This window comes from Gossypium hirsutum, chromosome D04 (assembly GCF_007990345.1).
Source record: "Gossypium hirsutum isolate 1008001.06 chromosome D04, Gossypium_hirsutum_v2.1, whole genome shotgun sequence".
NCBI classification, from domain to species: domain Eukaryota; kingdom Viridiplantae; phylum Streptophyta; class Magnoliopsida; order Malvales; family Malvaceae; genus Gossypium; species Gossypium hirsutum.
Window position 1 is genome coordinate 53,781,051 of NC_053440.1, and position 16,350 is coordinate 53,797,400.

Genomic DNA, 16,350 nt, shown 5'->3' on the forward strand with positions numbered 1-16,350 from the left:
AATTTTTTTATTAGGGGTTGAAATAAAATTAAAAATTCTTGAGGGTCAAAGGTATAAATTTTATATAAAAAACTTAAATTAAACTATAATTTTTCAAAGATTACTCAAATTGTAAAGGGATTTAATACCCTTTCACACCTGTTTGCCCTTTTGGATAAATGATGTGTCTACTTATGTTTAATATAAAAATAAAAATAATAGTAAAATTAAATATTATGACGTGAGACAAAAAAAATAAAATAAATAAAGAAAAATATTTATACAAAGTTGGAAGATGAACTGCTTGTAGGTTGTAGTGAACTGCAACCTTTATAGGCTATGTAGTAGGGTTGTGGGGCTCCTACTATTTGATTAGATGAAAAAGGCTCTTAAGTAGATAGCTGGTGCTATAACATGTATTGAAAGAAGTCTTCAAAATATCTTTCATCGGATAATGTGCCCCCTTAGTTAAGTCAACACTTGCACCATGTTTGGTTGGGTGTATTGGCATAGCCATTACACCCCTAATCGTGGGCCCTACTCAATACATTGTTTGGTTGGGTGTATTAGCCTAATACGGGTCTATTGCATTACTGATCTAATCCCCAAATTCCACCGATTTCCAATCCCTTCCTTGTGCTCAGTTTAGGTCCGGATTGAGTTTTGGTCCCTGTTTTACCCTCCTGATTCATGCTTCTGTCTTACCTAAAATCCACCGTCTTTTGTTTCTTCCTTCTACCTTTCTTCTCCACTCTCCTCACCTTTCTGTCTTACCTTTTTATCTCCACCGATTCACGCTTCTACCTTTCTGTCTTACCTCTCTTTGGCGTCACAACTGGACTTCGAACACCGATCAGAAAGCAGCCTCCTTCTCACGTTTTCCGTTCCTCTCCATCGGTGAAACTGTGTTTTGTCCGTTGGAACCGGTAAGGAAGATACAACCTTATTTTTTATTTAAAAATATGTTTTCCCAATGATTATTGGATTCAATTTCATCCTTTTAATAGTTTTGTTTCTTGGTTTGGAGATTTAGAAATTGGATTAAAGGAAACAATGGAACACGGGTCTTTCACTGATAATAGTGCTGCCACTTTTTCTTTAACTGATGAGGATCATACCATAGCTAACGCTGTTAGATTCACTTTGAATCAATAGTCAGTTCACTCACCTCTGTTTTTGGCTTTGATTCATGCTGGGTTTTCTTTGTTTTAAGTGATTGTATTGAAAGTGGAAGCTATCCTTTTTATGTTGTGCAGCCCAAGGGTTACATTCTGTGGCTACAGTATTCCTCATCCGTCAGAGGCTCGAGTTAATATTAGAGTTCAAACCACTGGTAAACTCAATATAACACTCTTTTTCAAGTACTTTGGTTGGGTTCAAGTTCCTTTAGTTGTTCTATGTGAAATTTTGCAGGTGATCCAGCAAGAGAGGTATTGAAAGATGTATGTCAAAATCTAATGTTGATGTGTAGGCATGTGAGGTGCACTTTTGACAAGGCTGTTGAAGATTTTAAAGCAAGCAATGCTGTGAAGGCTATGAAAATTGATTCACAAGACAGTAGTGGTGATGATTCAGAAGAGAGTGAATGAAAATGATTTCCTACCATCTATCTTTCACATCTTAAGACTATCATGTAGTCATTAGCTCAATCTGAATTACTTCTTTTTGTTATCATATCAAAAGCTTTTCGTTTGATATCTCACTTATCATCAACTATTTTCATTGGATTTGCAAACTAGAGTTGCCTATGCAAGCTATTCGGTTTACCTTGCTTGCACAAACCTATTTATATTTAAGGAATGTGTTAGGGAGAATACAATAGCATGTTGTTAGCATCCACTATTTCAGGCTATGGGGATTTTCTGTTTGGTTTCATCAAGTTCGAAGTTGTTTCTCCTGGCTTCGACAAATGTGGTATGGATCTCCAACAGCGCTTTTGAACTCTGATTATCTTCTTGGGAGTGTCCTCAGCCTACTTGCTAGCCTGCATTAAGCATCGATAAACATCAACTCAACCATTTTGTAACAGGTAAATGCAGAAATCATATCTATTCCTTGAGTTATCAAATACAAATTCTGGGATTACTGTGCATATGCTCCACAATCAAATACAACAACAATACACAATATTCTTATGCACATTTCCGCACAAACTATAATATTTCATGTCTATTACATTAAGATTGCCTCACGATGGTTTGAACACTTCTAAAACCAAAACAGAACCACACAATCAACTAACCGAATGACTGAGTTTCGGTTTGCATTTGTTTTCCAAAACCTATAAAATCTTTCAATGCTTGCTAGAAACCTCTGAAGTTATTTGAAATTGTGTTTAACTTCATTGGGCTCATTGCTTCGGTTGTCTCTTCCGCTACCAAATCATTATACATTTGTTTCTTCCATTGACAGAGCTCCTAACTCAACAAAAAACCAGTAGTTTTCCAACTAGTATGACACTGTCTACCAATATAAATATTTCCTCCTTAGTGATTATAGTGAGGGGCATATTTGTTGTCAATGTCCAGCTTTGATGCAACATGCTAATGTGGAAAATAAATAAAACAAAGAGGACATATGATAGGGCACTATGTGAAGATTGTTTTAAAAAGTATGATCTAGATGGAAGATATGTTTTTTTAATAGCTGCCATATCTTCCTTTACTAACTCAACTTTGTTGTTTAAATCAGTTTATTGCCCAACTGTTCAATTAAGAAAAATAATGTGCTATGTTAGTGCTGAGGCAATTGGATGTCGTCCATATACTTTGGGTGGAATTGCAATAATAATTTTATTGCTGCTGTAGTAGTTTGTATTGATGATCTTTTTTCAGTTTCATGTTGTCCCTGAATTGTTCTCAAGTCATAGTACCATTACTTGTGTAATAGTTACATAAGTCATATATTATTATTCTGACCTCTGTTGTTCCAGTAAATTGATGTTCTATGTGGAATTTTGTAGGTATTGGACTGTTAGTTACCGATTTGCTCCAGACATAAATTGTTGGCAAGCTGAAGCTATAGTTGCAATTCAAGAGGTTTGGTAACTTATCAAACCTTCTAAACTAAAGAAAAATTGTAAGACATATATATGTTCTGTTTTTTTTTGTTTACTCCATAGTAGTGTTTGGAGAGTTATATTTTGCAAGTGGTGATGTAGTAAGTTGATTTTTATTGGTATATTTAATTTGAATTTGGGATCGAATTTCTTAAGTTGATGTAGTTCGAAAATTTTAATCGAATTTTTTAAAATTGGAACATTAGATATAATCAAGTAAAGAACTTGATTAAAAAACAAATATTCAATATATTAAAATTGGATCAGTAGATATAATACAATGAATAAATTGTAAGGTGATTAAAATTGAATGAATAAATTAGAAAAATTTTATTAAAAATAAAACTAATTAAATGTGTATATTCATATACACCACATTAATTAAAAATATTTTTAAATAATTAAAATAAAAATATTATTTTAATAATATTACATATATATCGACTTTTGAACCAGTGGCAACTACTTTAGTACAAAATAAAAAAGGTAATTAATAAGCAGGCTCATTCATAATTTTTTCCCCAGAGAACGAATGATGTTATTTGCAAACAAAAGCAGTCCTCAAAAATCTTCTCCCAAAATTTTTGTGCCATTGATATAAATATAAACCAGTTAATGTGGTATATTAATATATAAAAGGAAATGAGTATATAAATTCATATAAGAATATTGATTATTAAGAATTTTATTAAATTATATATTTTAATTATAATATATTTAATAATAATTATGTTTAAATATGATTAAATTATTTATTATTGATAATAATAATCTTATTAAAATTTAAATAACAATAACAATAATCATTTACCAAAATAAATTTATGCTAAGGGTATTCTAGTCATTTTAGTTTTTGCCATTATACTATTACAGCTCTATCCCATTCAACCAAACACAAGATTACTATTACGCCACTATTCCATTACATTCAACCAAACAGTTGATTTGCTATTACACCTCTATTCCATTACACCTCTAATCCAATAAACCTTTAATCTAATACAGCGAACCAAACGTGCCCTTGGGATGTAGGATTGATAGTAAAATATTTTTTTTAGAATTTAGAGTTAAAATTTATTGAATTTTTTATATTTAAGATAAAATATATAAATATTAGAAAGTTAATTTTATTATTAAATTAATAAAAAGAATTGTTAACTAAAATGTTTAATTTTAAAAATTTAGTGACTAAATAAAAAATTACTAATTAAGTGATTAAAATAAAACAAAAATTATAATTAAGTGACTATCTGTGTAGTTTTCGAAATACATCGGCTACCTAATAATTTTATATTTTTTAACTTTAAATAATAAAAAAAGAGTAAAAATCTATATTAGCTATTTCCAAGAGATAATCCAAGATTTTCCGACACTATATACTCGAGATTCCCATTGAGAACTATTACCCACAAATCTCCATCCCTCGTATATTAAACAATTTCGATTCAACCCCAATAAGCCTAAAACCTACAAATTCACTTCCTTCTTCTTCCTCAATTCTTTAACCCTATCAAAGTTCTTCCCTTTACTTACACAATCAAACCATATCCCACAAAAACACCGAAGGAAAAGGCAGAAAATAAAGCATGGGCATGATGGAGAACTCTGCAGTTTTCATGGCACCATTACTCCTTCGCAACACAGTGACTTCTTTACTTGTTTATGCCGATAAATCCATCTTGGTTTTAGCAGAAAAATACAAGGCACTCGAAATCTTTCGTTATCTCGTCATTGCTTCTTTTCTCTTCTTCCTACGCTTGTTCCCTTCTTTTTCACAATTTTTAAAAGCCGACGATGATTACACCTTTAATTCCACCCAAAGCAGCGGCTACTTCGTTGGCTATGGTGGTGTTGGTGACTCGGGGATCGGTCGGGCACTTTCGCAGCTGCTGTGGAGCGTTAATGACATTCCTGTTAGCTCGAGCAAGTATGGGATCGTTCGATCTTTAGCGGAACGGCTTATAGAAGAGAACAATAACGAAGACATTGAAGCTTTGCGTGAAATGAATCGGACGGTTTTATCGGCGGCTTTTTCGAGGACACTTTGCCTGGTTGAAGCTGCAATGGTTGAATTGGGGCAAGGCAGGGTCGGTCATTATGGTGCTGGGTTTGGACCGGTTTGTTATCAGTTGAACCGGCTTTTACGTGCGGTTGGGGTAGGGAGTGGGAGAGTGGGTGTGAGCCGTTCGGGGAATTCGGCGGAGAAGCTGGCGGCTGAGTTGCTTTGGTTGGCGGAGGAATTGGCTGGTTGTGGATTTGAGGAAGAGGCTGTTGAGAGATGGGCATCGGCTTCAAATCTCGCCGCGCTTTCTTTGTCGGCTGAACCGCGTCTTCAAGGTTCCCTGGTTAAGGTTTCGGGTATGTTTAACTCTATTTTTGGTTTTAGTCCTTCTACTATCCTAAAATTTTAAGATTTTAGTCCTTCTACTATCCTAAAATACATGTCTGAATTTTGATTAATAGTATTAAATTTAAGGATAAATTATTAAAATAATTATTTTTGTTTACCTCATATTACATTTTAGTCACTTATGTTAACATGTTATAATATTTTAGTCTTTGAACCATTAATTATCGTTAATGATGTAACGTTAAGTAACATTAAATCATCATTTTAAAGAAATATTATAAGTTAAATTATACAATTGGTCTTAATATTTTTTGTTTTAAGCAATTTAATTTATATTCTTTTTTTCATTCTCTTTTGCATTTCCCTTTATTTTCTTCCTTTAATTTCCACCTCCTTTAACATAGTTTTTCTATGCTTTTCATTTATTAGAATTAATCTTGTACTTTTATTTTCTTGAAAAATTTAATTTTTTAATTTTAATTTTCTTTTTCTTCTTCCCATTTAATTTTAACAAATAGAAAATATAGAAAAACCACATTAAAAAATACGAAAGAGGAAAACAAAGTAAGAAATAGAAAAGAATGAAAAAAAAAGAAGAAAAATTTAAATCGTTCAAAATAAAAAAAATATGGGAACTAATTGTATACTTTAACCTAAAATTTTTGTTTGAAATGATGATTTAACGTATCACGTCAGCTTAGCGTTACATTGTTAATGACAATTAACAGCTCAAAGACTAAAATGTTATAGCATGTTAACTTAAGTGACTAAAACTTAACATCTTAAATATAAGTGACTAAAATGTAATCAACTTTACTAACAATGACATTGAAAAAGACGAGAAATTTAGAATTGAAGTATGGGACAAAAATCATAATTTGAGCAAAGAAAAATAGTCCAAAAAGACAAAGTCTTAGGCCGTTCGCCTGTTCTAATGGCTGACAGTGCTTACAATATTCTTCCAATAGGGACTTGGTCTATTTTATGCCAAATCTCGAACCCTCGTAATCTTGTTTGACTATCAATTTGGTGGTATTTGTTGTACATTTCCCTCACGTAATCTTTCATTCTTTCAACATAGGGACCCAAAAGACAATTCCATGGTTATTTTGATAAATGACTTTTAGGTACCTTGGTGTTTATGTTGTTACCTGCATCTTAAATGACCCGAGTCCGAGTAACATAACTTCTTACGCATGTTTATTCATAATGCAGCTTTCTTATTCAAACAAATGAAGGATATGGATTCGGAAGAGACCGAAGAAGGGTCGAGGCAAACGAAGATGAAGATGCTAACTTCATGGCTGCCATTGTTGTGCAGAGGTAGTAACGGCACGGACATGCCGGTACTGAGCCTAAGCGAAAGAGCTGAGCTCGAGAAGATATTGGAAGACACCGTCAACATGCTACAACACGAAGAGCAGGAGCAAGTGCTTTCGCTTTGGCTTCACCATTTCACGTATTGCCCATCTTCCGACTGGCCTAACCTCCATGCTTCGTATGCTCGATGGTGCACCACTTCTCGTAAGCTCTTTCTTCCTCCATTGAAGATGTAAGCCTGAATCATCTTTGAATTATATAATAAATATTTTAAACTCAATCGTTAGGATATTTATATGGGTATTATTTTATGGACCTGCCTAAATTGTATCATTTTTTATTTTTTATTTTTTATAAGTTTGTTCTTGATCCAAGTATGGATTCATGCCTGTACTAACAACTCGATTTATTTTTCACTTTTAATTAAGTACGAGGATCAGATTCTAAATTAGTTTTTCAAGTTTCATAAAGTAGAAGGATGGAATTTAGAATTAGACCCAAAAGTAGTACTTAGTATTTTTAGGTCAGATTTTTATGTTAGTCTTTATTCTATACCCAAGTTGCAGATTTAAACAGTAATTGTTATACAGTAATCTCACGTGACAAACATATTATCACACATAAAATATTATGTATGTCAGCTTATTATTTTCATATAATACCTATAAAAAAAAGTCAATATCATTTTAGTTAATGAACTTAGCAACTATTGAATGAGTCAAAATATAATTTATGGACCATTAGTTTTACAAATAATATATATTAATTACTTTAAAAGTATTTAAAATTTATATTTTATAAACCATTATATTAAATTATTTAAATATTATATAATTTAACTAGTTTTTAATTTTTCACTTTCTTGTTCAAAAAAAATACATTTTAACCTTCAATCACAATTTTTTACAACAATAAAGAACATTAAAAATTATTAAACCATATTTTTTCATAGCACTTTTCTACTACATTTTTCAAGCAATTTTCAACCGTAATAATAACGAAGAACTAACGTTAAAATTTGATTGAATATTTTAATTATTAATGGCTATCCTAATTATATTTTTAATGGACCTTTTAATGACTAAACTAAATTCGATTTAAATATTTATTAGAAAAACAATTTAAACCTTCTTTTAGAAAAAAGTTGTAAACTAATCATTAGCTTCAGTGGCCAGGGGATTAGCAGACTCGGTCTTTTCTAAAATAGAAAAAAATTTATTTACGGTTTTTATAATTTATAAAGTTTTAAATTAATAATAATAAAATTATAATTTAGTCTTTTTAAAAATGATAAAATTTAATTTAATTTTTTAAAATTTACAAATATATAAACTATTAAAATAATAAAATTATATTTTACTATCGTAAAAATATACGATTTAATTTCGATCCAAAAATAATCTTTTTACCTTGTAATTGATGGAAACCCTTCGTGGCTTTATTTTTGGTTGCATTAAAATAAGAAAGCATAAACGTCAAGTCTACACTCAAATTTCGTACACGTAAATATTATTTAAAGATTAAATTATTATTTAAAATCTTCAAAAATAAAAAGTGTAATAATTTAAATGAAAAATCAAACTTTATTAAAGTGTTTCAGTTGGCTGTTTGTCTTTAGATAGTGAGGACATGACTTTAAAACAATTATTTACCTACTTTTTTTTTATTTCCCTTAATAATTAGTATGATTTTCACGGCTTTGGATTAATTATTATTATTTAATTAAATTATAGTGTAAAATTAAACAAAACGAGACGATACAAACATTTTGAGTCGAAGATTACTGGCCGAATGCTGGATATCACACTTCGAAACTTCTGAATTTATCTATAGCTATGCATGGAGAAAACAAATCGTACGTTAAGCAATAAAGCTCAGTGATATTTCCATGATTCAAGTCGATATAATACAAGTTTGATTCAAATGCACACATTGTAGCCATTTCACGTACAATTTCATGCCAAAACTTCCATTACCATATGAACATGCATATAGTCATTTTTGCACATTAATTCATTACTTATACTCCTAAAGTTACCATTCATGCTATTCAACTTTAAGATACGATTTCTTTCTTTTGTAACATATCAACTAATGGCATCAACTTAATGTTCATTTTCATATAATTGAACCATGCCATATTTATGTATACTTGTCATACCATCTTTCATTCATTTCACATTTCACATTTCACATTTCACCTATTCATTTTACGTTATCATCTATAAACATGTACTTGTTCATATACAATCATCAACTTGTATAAAAATATATATACTCAAATTCATCTCATCATTTCGGTCATTTCCGAGCCTATTAGCTCATTCATATTCAATCGGTCCCCAAGGCTCGTTTTTAAAAAATTCACATGATCATTCACATGCTACTGAAATTCAAATTTCATATGTATACAAGTATACCAAATCCAATCACATTTCATTCCAATTACCATATATCTATTTCATGTCTTTATAACCCTATTGACCAGACATGAAATTAGAACGGGTACGCAAATTCATCACTAGGGTTTCTTGACAATGATGACTCTGAACGTGTACATACTACCACCCCGGGTTGCCCGATAATGATGATTTTCACAATATGATTATCTTATAATCTCAAATTGCCAAGCAATGATGACTCTTTATGTACAATCTACCACCCCAAGTTGCTTGGAACAATGGTTTCTATCAATATCTTGAGCCTATGACATGCCAACTATACATGACCTTGTCCGAACAGCTAATAGGGTAATCAATTTTCCAATTTTCTTATATAATTCAATTCATATTCTATCATTCTCAATTCATCATCAATTCACCATTTCAACACATCTTATAACATGTTTCAACACAATTTCATACCAAATATCATATATAAATTAAAACATGCTAGTTCCTATTCTATTCTATTTAGTCCATATCTCGATATTCAATCTTAATCTCAGCAATTCAATTCAAATAACCAATTGTCAACTTACCTAAATATCATATAATTCAAAATACCATGAATTTAAAATGATTAAATTGGTCCCGAATAATAGAAATAGAAACCACAAGTTCACGTCACTCATCGTCAGCTCTCGTATTTCCTTTCCCTCCTGACGACGTGTCATCGTCTTTAGTTACGAATAATAGTTCAACAATTACAAAATATCAATTTCCATCCAATTCACATTCAAGTACAAAGCCAAACATATTTTACAATTTATTCAATTTAGTCCCTAAACATAGAATAAGCATAACTTTTAGTGTAGAGCTTCAGATTAAAATCTGATTTCACATTTACTCCTTAGGGACCTTATACTTTCTATTCCTCTCACAATTTCATAATAGGTTAGAATTTTATTCAACTTGGTCCCTAATGTAACAGAGCTAACAATTGATCTTGTTAAGCTTTACAATTTAGTCTTTTTCATAATCTAAGCTTAATTTCTATTAATTTCACACCTAATTCATCCAATTCTTAACAATGGAAACTTATCAAAATTTCAAAAATTGAACAAATTGATACATGGGATAGGTAAATCAAGCTCCCATGACAAAAAAATCTATAAAAATGACAAGAAAAGGGCTTGGTTACCTTAATAATATTTTGACCGAATGCTTCAAGCTCTAAAAATGGAGTTTTTCTTTTCTTATTCTCTCTTGGACGATGGAAGAAGATGATAATATCATCTTTCTTTCCACTCAAATGTTATTTATACTAAGATTATCACTTAATTAATCTTAGTTAATTAGGTTTTATTATAACAATTTAATTATTAGTTAAGCTTAATGGAAAATAATCATCGTCCACTAGCTATAAGAAAACAATGGTCGTTAAGTATGGCTCTTATTTCAGTCAAATTTGAGAAATATTCTTTTAGTTAAACTCTGTTTATTTGTTTCAATCAAACTCTAATTAGTCTAGATTATTTATTATTGTTTGACCTATGACTTTAGCCTATAAATGAGCTCTTTTACAACATTAGAAAATGCACCCATTAGAGATTAGAACTCATAACACTTTTGGAGAATTTTGTGTTTACGTTTTGAGCGTTCTTTATTTTTTGGGTTTCGGGATTTAGTTTTTATCTCCATCTTTTTGTACTCATCGGTCTTTTGCCATTATAGTAATATTGTCTTTGCCCATGGTTTTTTATCCTCTTTGGAGGGGTTTTTCCACGTTAAATTTGTGTTTCAATTTCTCAATTTCTTCCGCTATTTTTAATTGTTCGTTGCTTAATCGGGTCGATCCCCAACAATGGTTTAATAACCATTTTAGTCCTTGAGATAATTGCTATCAGGTCCTTAAGCCTTTTTCTAATTAAAAATCTATAGCGATTGAACTTTTATAATTTAGTCTCTGGACTTTAATTAACCACTTTTTCAACTAAATTATTTAAATTGAATCTCAATATATTTTTATACTAACTTTGTAAATATTCCTATTTAATATTTATGGACTAGTTGATAGAAATGAGGTTCCAAAACTGCATTTTCCGACACCACTAGAAATCGAGTCGTTACACTTATAGGCAAGGGTTTCATATAATATGGTGTTAATGTGTCAGACTTGCCATCTAGCCATCATTAAGGAGCACGTGGGAGGAACTTCTTCGACGGGATGGGGATGTTTGTGATAGGACAAATTCTGTCATTCATTCTAACTCTGATGGGACAAATAGTTAGAGCTCACGTGATATTTGGTGACCAAACAACTTCGTGTTCCCAATGAAGACCTGGTCATCTGTTGTATGGGTGGTATTCTTCTCAGGAGGATGATTTCACAAGTGACCTCCCAACTTGCTGGTGGCAGATTTACTACCTAGGTCTCCTCTAGACTTATCATGTGTCCTAACACAAATGAGTTATAACACTTTTTCATTTACTTTCATCCACTCTTGAAAATAAAAAAAAATATGTTTCTAAAATTCAAACTCATGATCTAATGCCAATTAATTTGATTCTTTATTCTTATTTACATTACGAGCTTGATTGATTTATGAATCAATAATGCATTTTTATGAAATTTGATCTCATGTATTTTAGACAACATCACATCGATTTGGTTGATAAAAAAGTATATAAAATAAATAAGACACATCTTAATTATGGTACTTATGATTAAATTTTTTTGGCATAATGATTTATTTTGTCATCCAATTTTACTTAAAAAAAATAATTTTAATCCTCTATTTAATTTTTCATCTCTTTTAATGCTTAAGCTTGAATTATTTGTCAAATCATCCCAAAATGAATAAAAATATTAACGTCTATTAACATTGTTGATGTGACATCCATATGTATGCCATGTTAGCAATTAATTAATTTTTTATAATTTTTAATTTTTAAATATTTTTTTAAAAATTACTTAATTGATGCATGGCATCCGTGTGATAATCCACATGTATACTACGTTAACAAAATTAATAGACATTAATTTTTTTCATCCATTTCAAAGTGATTTAACAAACATTACAAGTTTAAGTACTAAGTATTTTTTTTAAATTAAATGAATAACTAAAATATTTTTTTATAAAAAATTGGATAGTAAAATAGTAGGATAAATCTCAAAATTATACATGAACTATGGTTTAATGTGCAATTATATACATTAACTTTGATTTTGTATAATTTAATACGTGAATTTTTCAAATATTATTTTATATAAATTTAATTTAATATTCCTACCCATCATTTTGCTTTCTTACTCAGAATCACCGCTAATCCCACATTTGGTACATACATTTCACAATTGATTTGGCCATACTGATAATTTTAAAGCAAGTAGGGTTCTAAATAAAGAAAAGCTTATTAACCCCTCAATCACCAAATTTGGGCCATACTAATAATTTTGAAGCATGTAGGGTTTGAAAAAAAAAAGCTTATTACCCCATAAGCAGCAAACCAAATCCCTAATATATATCACTAAATTATTAGTTTATATTTTCATCAATTAATTTAGGGTAAACTGCCAAAATAGTCACTTTATTTTACTTCATATTACATTTTAGTTACTTATGTTATCGCGTTGGAATATTTTAGTTATTGAGCCGTTAATTGCTATTAATGGTGTAATGGTAAGCTAACGTGATTGATCCCTATATTTTTTTATTTTGAGCAATTTAATTTTTTTATGTGGTTTTAACTTCCTTTTTTTTTTCTTTATTTTCCATTCTCTTTTGCTTCTCCCTCTGTTTTACTCCCTTCTCCATTTCTTTTAATGTAGTTTTTCTATGCTTTTTATTTGTTAAAACTAGTTCCTATACCTTTATTTTTTTTGAACAATTTAATTTTTGCGAGTATAGTAAGCTTATGGACTAGTTGTAACAAATGGAAAACATAGGGAAACTACATTAAAAGAAATGAAAAAGGGAGGAAAATAGATGGAGAATCAGAAGAGAATGGAAAAAGAAGAAGAAGAAAAGTTAAAAGAACATAAAAGAAAAAATTAAATTGCTCAAAATGAAAAAAAAAATATAGGGACCAATTGTAAAATTTAACCTAAAATTTTTATTTAAAATGATGATTTAACGTGTAACGTCAACTTACCGTTACACCGTTGATGGCAATTAATGACTTACTGACTAAAATGTTACAACATAATAACGTAAGTGACTAAAATATAATATTTCAAACATAAGTGACTAAAGTATAGAAAAATTATGCAAAATTGAATAGATACAGTCGGAAATTATTTTATAATATCTTTTAAGTAATATAGAAAGTGGGAATACAAAAAGTCATCTGACAACAATGTTAATCACAATGTCTGGATCATATCATTATAACATTTTCAACTAACCACAAGACCAGAGCCAAGAACACCGTCTCTTGCTCTTCACCCTCTAATTTTTTCGCCTTTCATCTTCCCCTCATTTTTACAACCTTTCCAAAACCATTCTCAGTCTCACGAACAAAACACCAATGTACAGTCAAGCTTCAACCCAACAAATCCAAATCGAAGAACGAAAGAAAGAAACCAAGGGTTTAATGGAGAAGCCACCCACGATTTTATCCCCTTTGCTGCTCCGTAATTTGGTATCTTCTGTATTGATTTCCGCCGATAAATCACTTTTCTACTTATCAGAACGATATAAGCTTCTTAAGATGATCCGTTACCTCGTCGTCACTTGTTTTCTCTTCTTTTTAAAGTTAATCCCTTCTTCTATTCCTACTAATTTACTCTCTTTATCACTACAACCCGATGAGAATTACTCGATTAAGACCCACAAAAACGATGCTTATGCCGTCGCCGGTGTTGGAATCGGCGATTCGGGGATTTCTCGTGCGCTTTCGCAGTTACTTGCCAGTGTTAATGACATTCCCGTTAGCTCCAGAAAGTACGAAATCGTACGTTCTTTGGCTGAAAGGTTGATCGAAGAGAACTGTAGGGAAGGTATCGAGGCTTTGCGGGAAATGAACCGTGTGGTTTTATCCGCGGCTTTCTCGAGGACCCTTTGCCAGCTTGAAGCTGCGATGGCGGAACACGACAGGGTCGGCCTTGATGGTTCGGTGGCTAGACCGGTTCAGTATCAGCTGGTCAGAGTCTTGCGGGCGGTTCGATCGGTTGGGGATGGGGTGTGGGGTAGAGCGGGGAAAGGGGTGGTAAGGGATGTGAACCGGTCGGGGAATTCGGCTGAGAAAATGGCGGCTGAGTTGCTTTGGTTGGCGCAGAAATTAGCTGCTTGTGGGTTTGCTGATGAGGCTGTTGAGAAATGGGCATCGGCTTCGAATTTGGCTTCGCTTTCTCTTTTGGCAGAGCCGCGTCTTCAAGGTTCCCTCCTTAAAGTTACGGGTATGTTTTAATCCTTTTTAATTTCATCACTAAAACTAATTAGTTAAGGATTAATTACATCATGCATCCTAAACTATCTTCAGATTCTAAATTAATCCCTAAAGTTTAAAACATTTTAATTGAGCTTTGTATAAGCAGGCCCTTTGGCTAGCTTATGCTGTGAATCATGTTTAGAATATGTCTATTACATAATAAAAGAATACATGTCAAAATTAATGGAGAAAGTGCTTATAAATCCCTCTATTATAGAGGTTCTATCAAATTAGTCCATTTTCTATTAAAAATTGCAATTTAATTATTACATTATTAAGAAGAATCAAATATTGTTAAATTAGAATATAATTATTATCGTCAAGAAAATGACATGAAAATTATATTTTTATTACACTTGTCAACACCTTACCTTGCTACTCTGCTGGCAGTGTACCATATAATTATTCTTCTTTTAATAGCAATGAAATTTGGACTTATTTGATTTTTTTTAGTAATATAGAGATTAAATCGAGGGATTAAATTGATCCGATACCATATGCAGCATTTTTATTCAACCAAGCGAAGAACATTAGAGTGGAAGAAGATCGTGAAGAAAGCAGCAAAGAAAACTGGAGTCAAACAAAGATGAAAATGATAACATCGTGGCTGCCGTTGTTGTGCAGAGGGAGCAATGGCAGCGACGTGCCGGTGCTGAGCATAAGCGAAAGAGCCGAGCTCGAGAAGATATTGGAGGACGCCATTGAAAAGCTAGAAGGAGAGGAACAAGAGCAAGCGCTTTCGCTTTGGCTTCACCATTTCACGTATTGCCCATCCTCCGATTGGCCTAACCTCCATGCATCATACACTCGTTGGTGTACCGCATCTCGCAAAGCTCTTTGTTCTCACTTGAGTATTTAGTAATTTCGTGTCGTAATACAATTATGGCTTAATGGTCTAATTCCTTCGAATTTTTTCAAAAAAATTAATTAAGCTCTTGCGATATTTTTTACCCAATTAAACCCCTAAACTAATAAAATTGGTTAAATAGATCTTTTGACCAACGTTGACCGTTACATCGTCGACGTGACCATTAACAGCCACGTTAGCATTGTAACTGTTAACGTTGGGATTTATTTAGCTAAATTTGTTAATTCAAGGGTTTAATTAGGTGCAAAAAATTCGCAAGAACTTAATTAACTTTTAAAAAAAAGTTTGAGGACCATCTATACCACTAAGCCTAAAATAATAAGATCTAGTTTTCATCCAATTTAATTAATATAATGTAATACAATGTAATTACAATAAAATAATATACATGTTTATAACATTAGTCTCGAATATTCGAGATTCTTTTATATTTTTTATGGGTTAAAATATGTTATTAATTTTGTACTTTAACAAAATTTGAGGTTTAATCTTTGTTTTTAAAAGTTAATAATATTCAATCTTCTTACTTTTTTTAATTTGGTTATAATCGTGGGTAGTTTTTGTTAAAATTTGTCAATTTAACATGTTTATTTTTCGTCAACCATATATCATACTATATGAAGACAACCTAATCAACGTGCCAAGTTGACAATTCTAACGGGAAATATTAATAATGTTAATTATTGGATTGAGGTTTTTAAATCGGAAAAGTAGGAGGACATAAATTTTAAGTACAAAGATTAAATCTTAATTTTTTTATCGAAGTACAGGGACTAACAAAACAATTTAACCATTTAACTTTCGAATACTTTGGCTAGAGCTAGAAGGGTCTAGTAATTTTTGGACATTTATTGCCTAGTCTTTCCTTTTTCTAAGATATCCTTATGTTATTGGTCGGTTCTTTCCTTTCACATCCCTTTACTTATAATAAGTTAATTTAAATTATATTTATAATTTAATA

General features: G+C 31.2%; 2 protein-coding genes across 2 annotated transcripts; both read left to right on the forward strand.

Moving 5' to 3' along the window:
• The first annotated feature begins 4,378 nt into the window (after positions 1–4,378).
• On the forward strand, positions 4,379–7,155 carry LOC121215956 (uncharacterized). The gene is made up of 2 exons (XM_041090912.1): positions 4,379–5,395; positions 6,603–7,155. Exons 1-2 carry the CDS (start codon positions 4,624–4,626, stop codon positions 6,941–6,943), a joined length of 1,113 nt encoding a protein of 370 aa, XP_040946846.1. The 5' UTR covers positions 4,379–4,623; the 3' UTR covers positions 6,944–7,155.
• A 6,289-nt stretch (positions 7,156–13,444) lies between these two features.
• On the forward strand, positions 13,445–15,817 carry LOC121215957 (uncharacterized). The gene is made up of 2 exons (XM_041090913.1): positions 13,445–14,489; positions 15,025–15,817. Exons 1-2 carry the CDS (start codon positions 13,619–13,621, stop codon positions 15,378–15,380), a joined length of 1,227 nt encoding a protein of 408 aa, XP_040946847.1. The 5' UTR covers positions 13,445–13,618; the 3' UTR covers positions 15,381–15,817.
• Positions 15,818–16,350: the final 533 nt, after the last annotated feature.

What these genes read in the sequence shown, in the direction of transcription:
- LOC121215957 (XM_041090913.1), top strand. Translation starts at nt 13,619, where the DNA reads ATGTACAGTCAAGCTTCAACCCAACAAATCCAAATCGAAGAACGAAAG. An exon ending in TTCCCTCCTTAAAGTTACGG is followed by an intron (nt 14,490 to 15,024) that starts GTATGTTTTAAT and finishes TACCATATGCAG; the next exon opens with CATTTTTATTCAACCAAGCG.
- LOC121215956 (XM_041090912.1), top strand. Translation starts at nt 4,624, where the DNA reads ATGGGCATGATGGAGAACTCTGCAGTTTTCATGGCACCATTACTCCTT. An exon ending in TTCCCTGGTTAAGGTTTCGG is followed by an intron (nt 5,396 to 6,602) that starts GTATGTTTAACT and finishes TTCATAATGCAG; the next exon opens with CTTTCTTATTCAAACAAATG.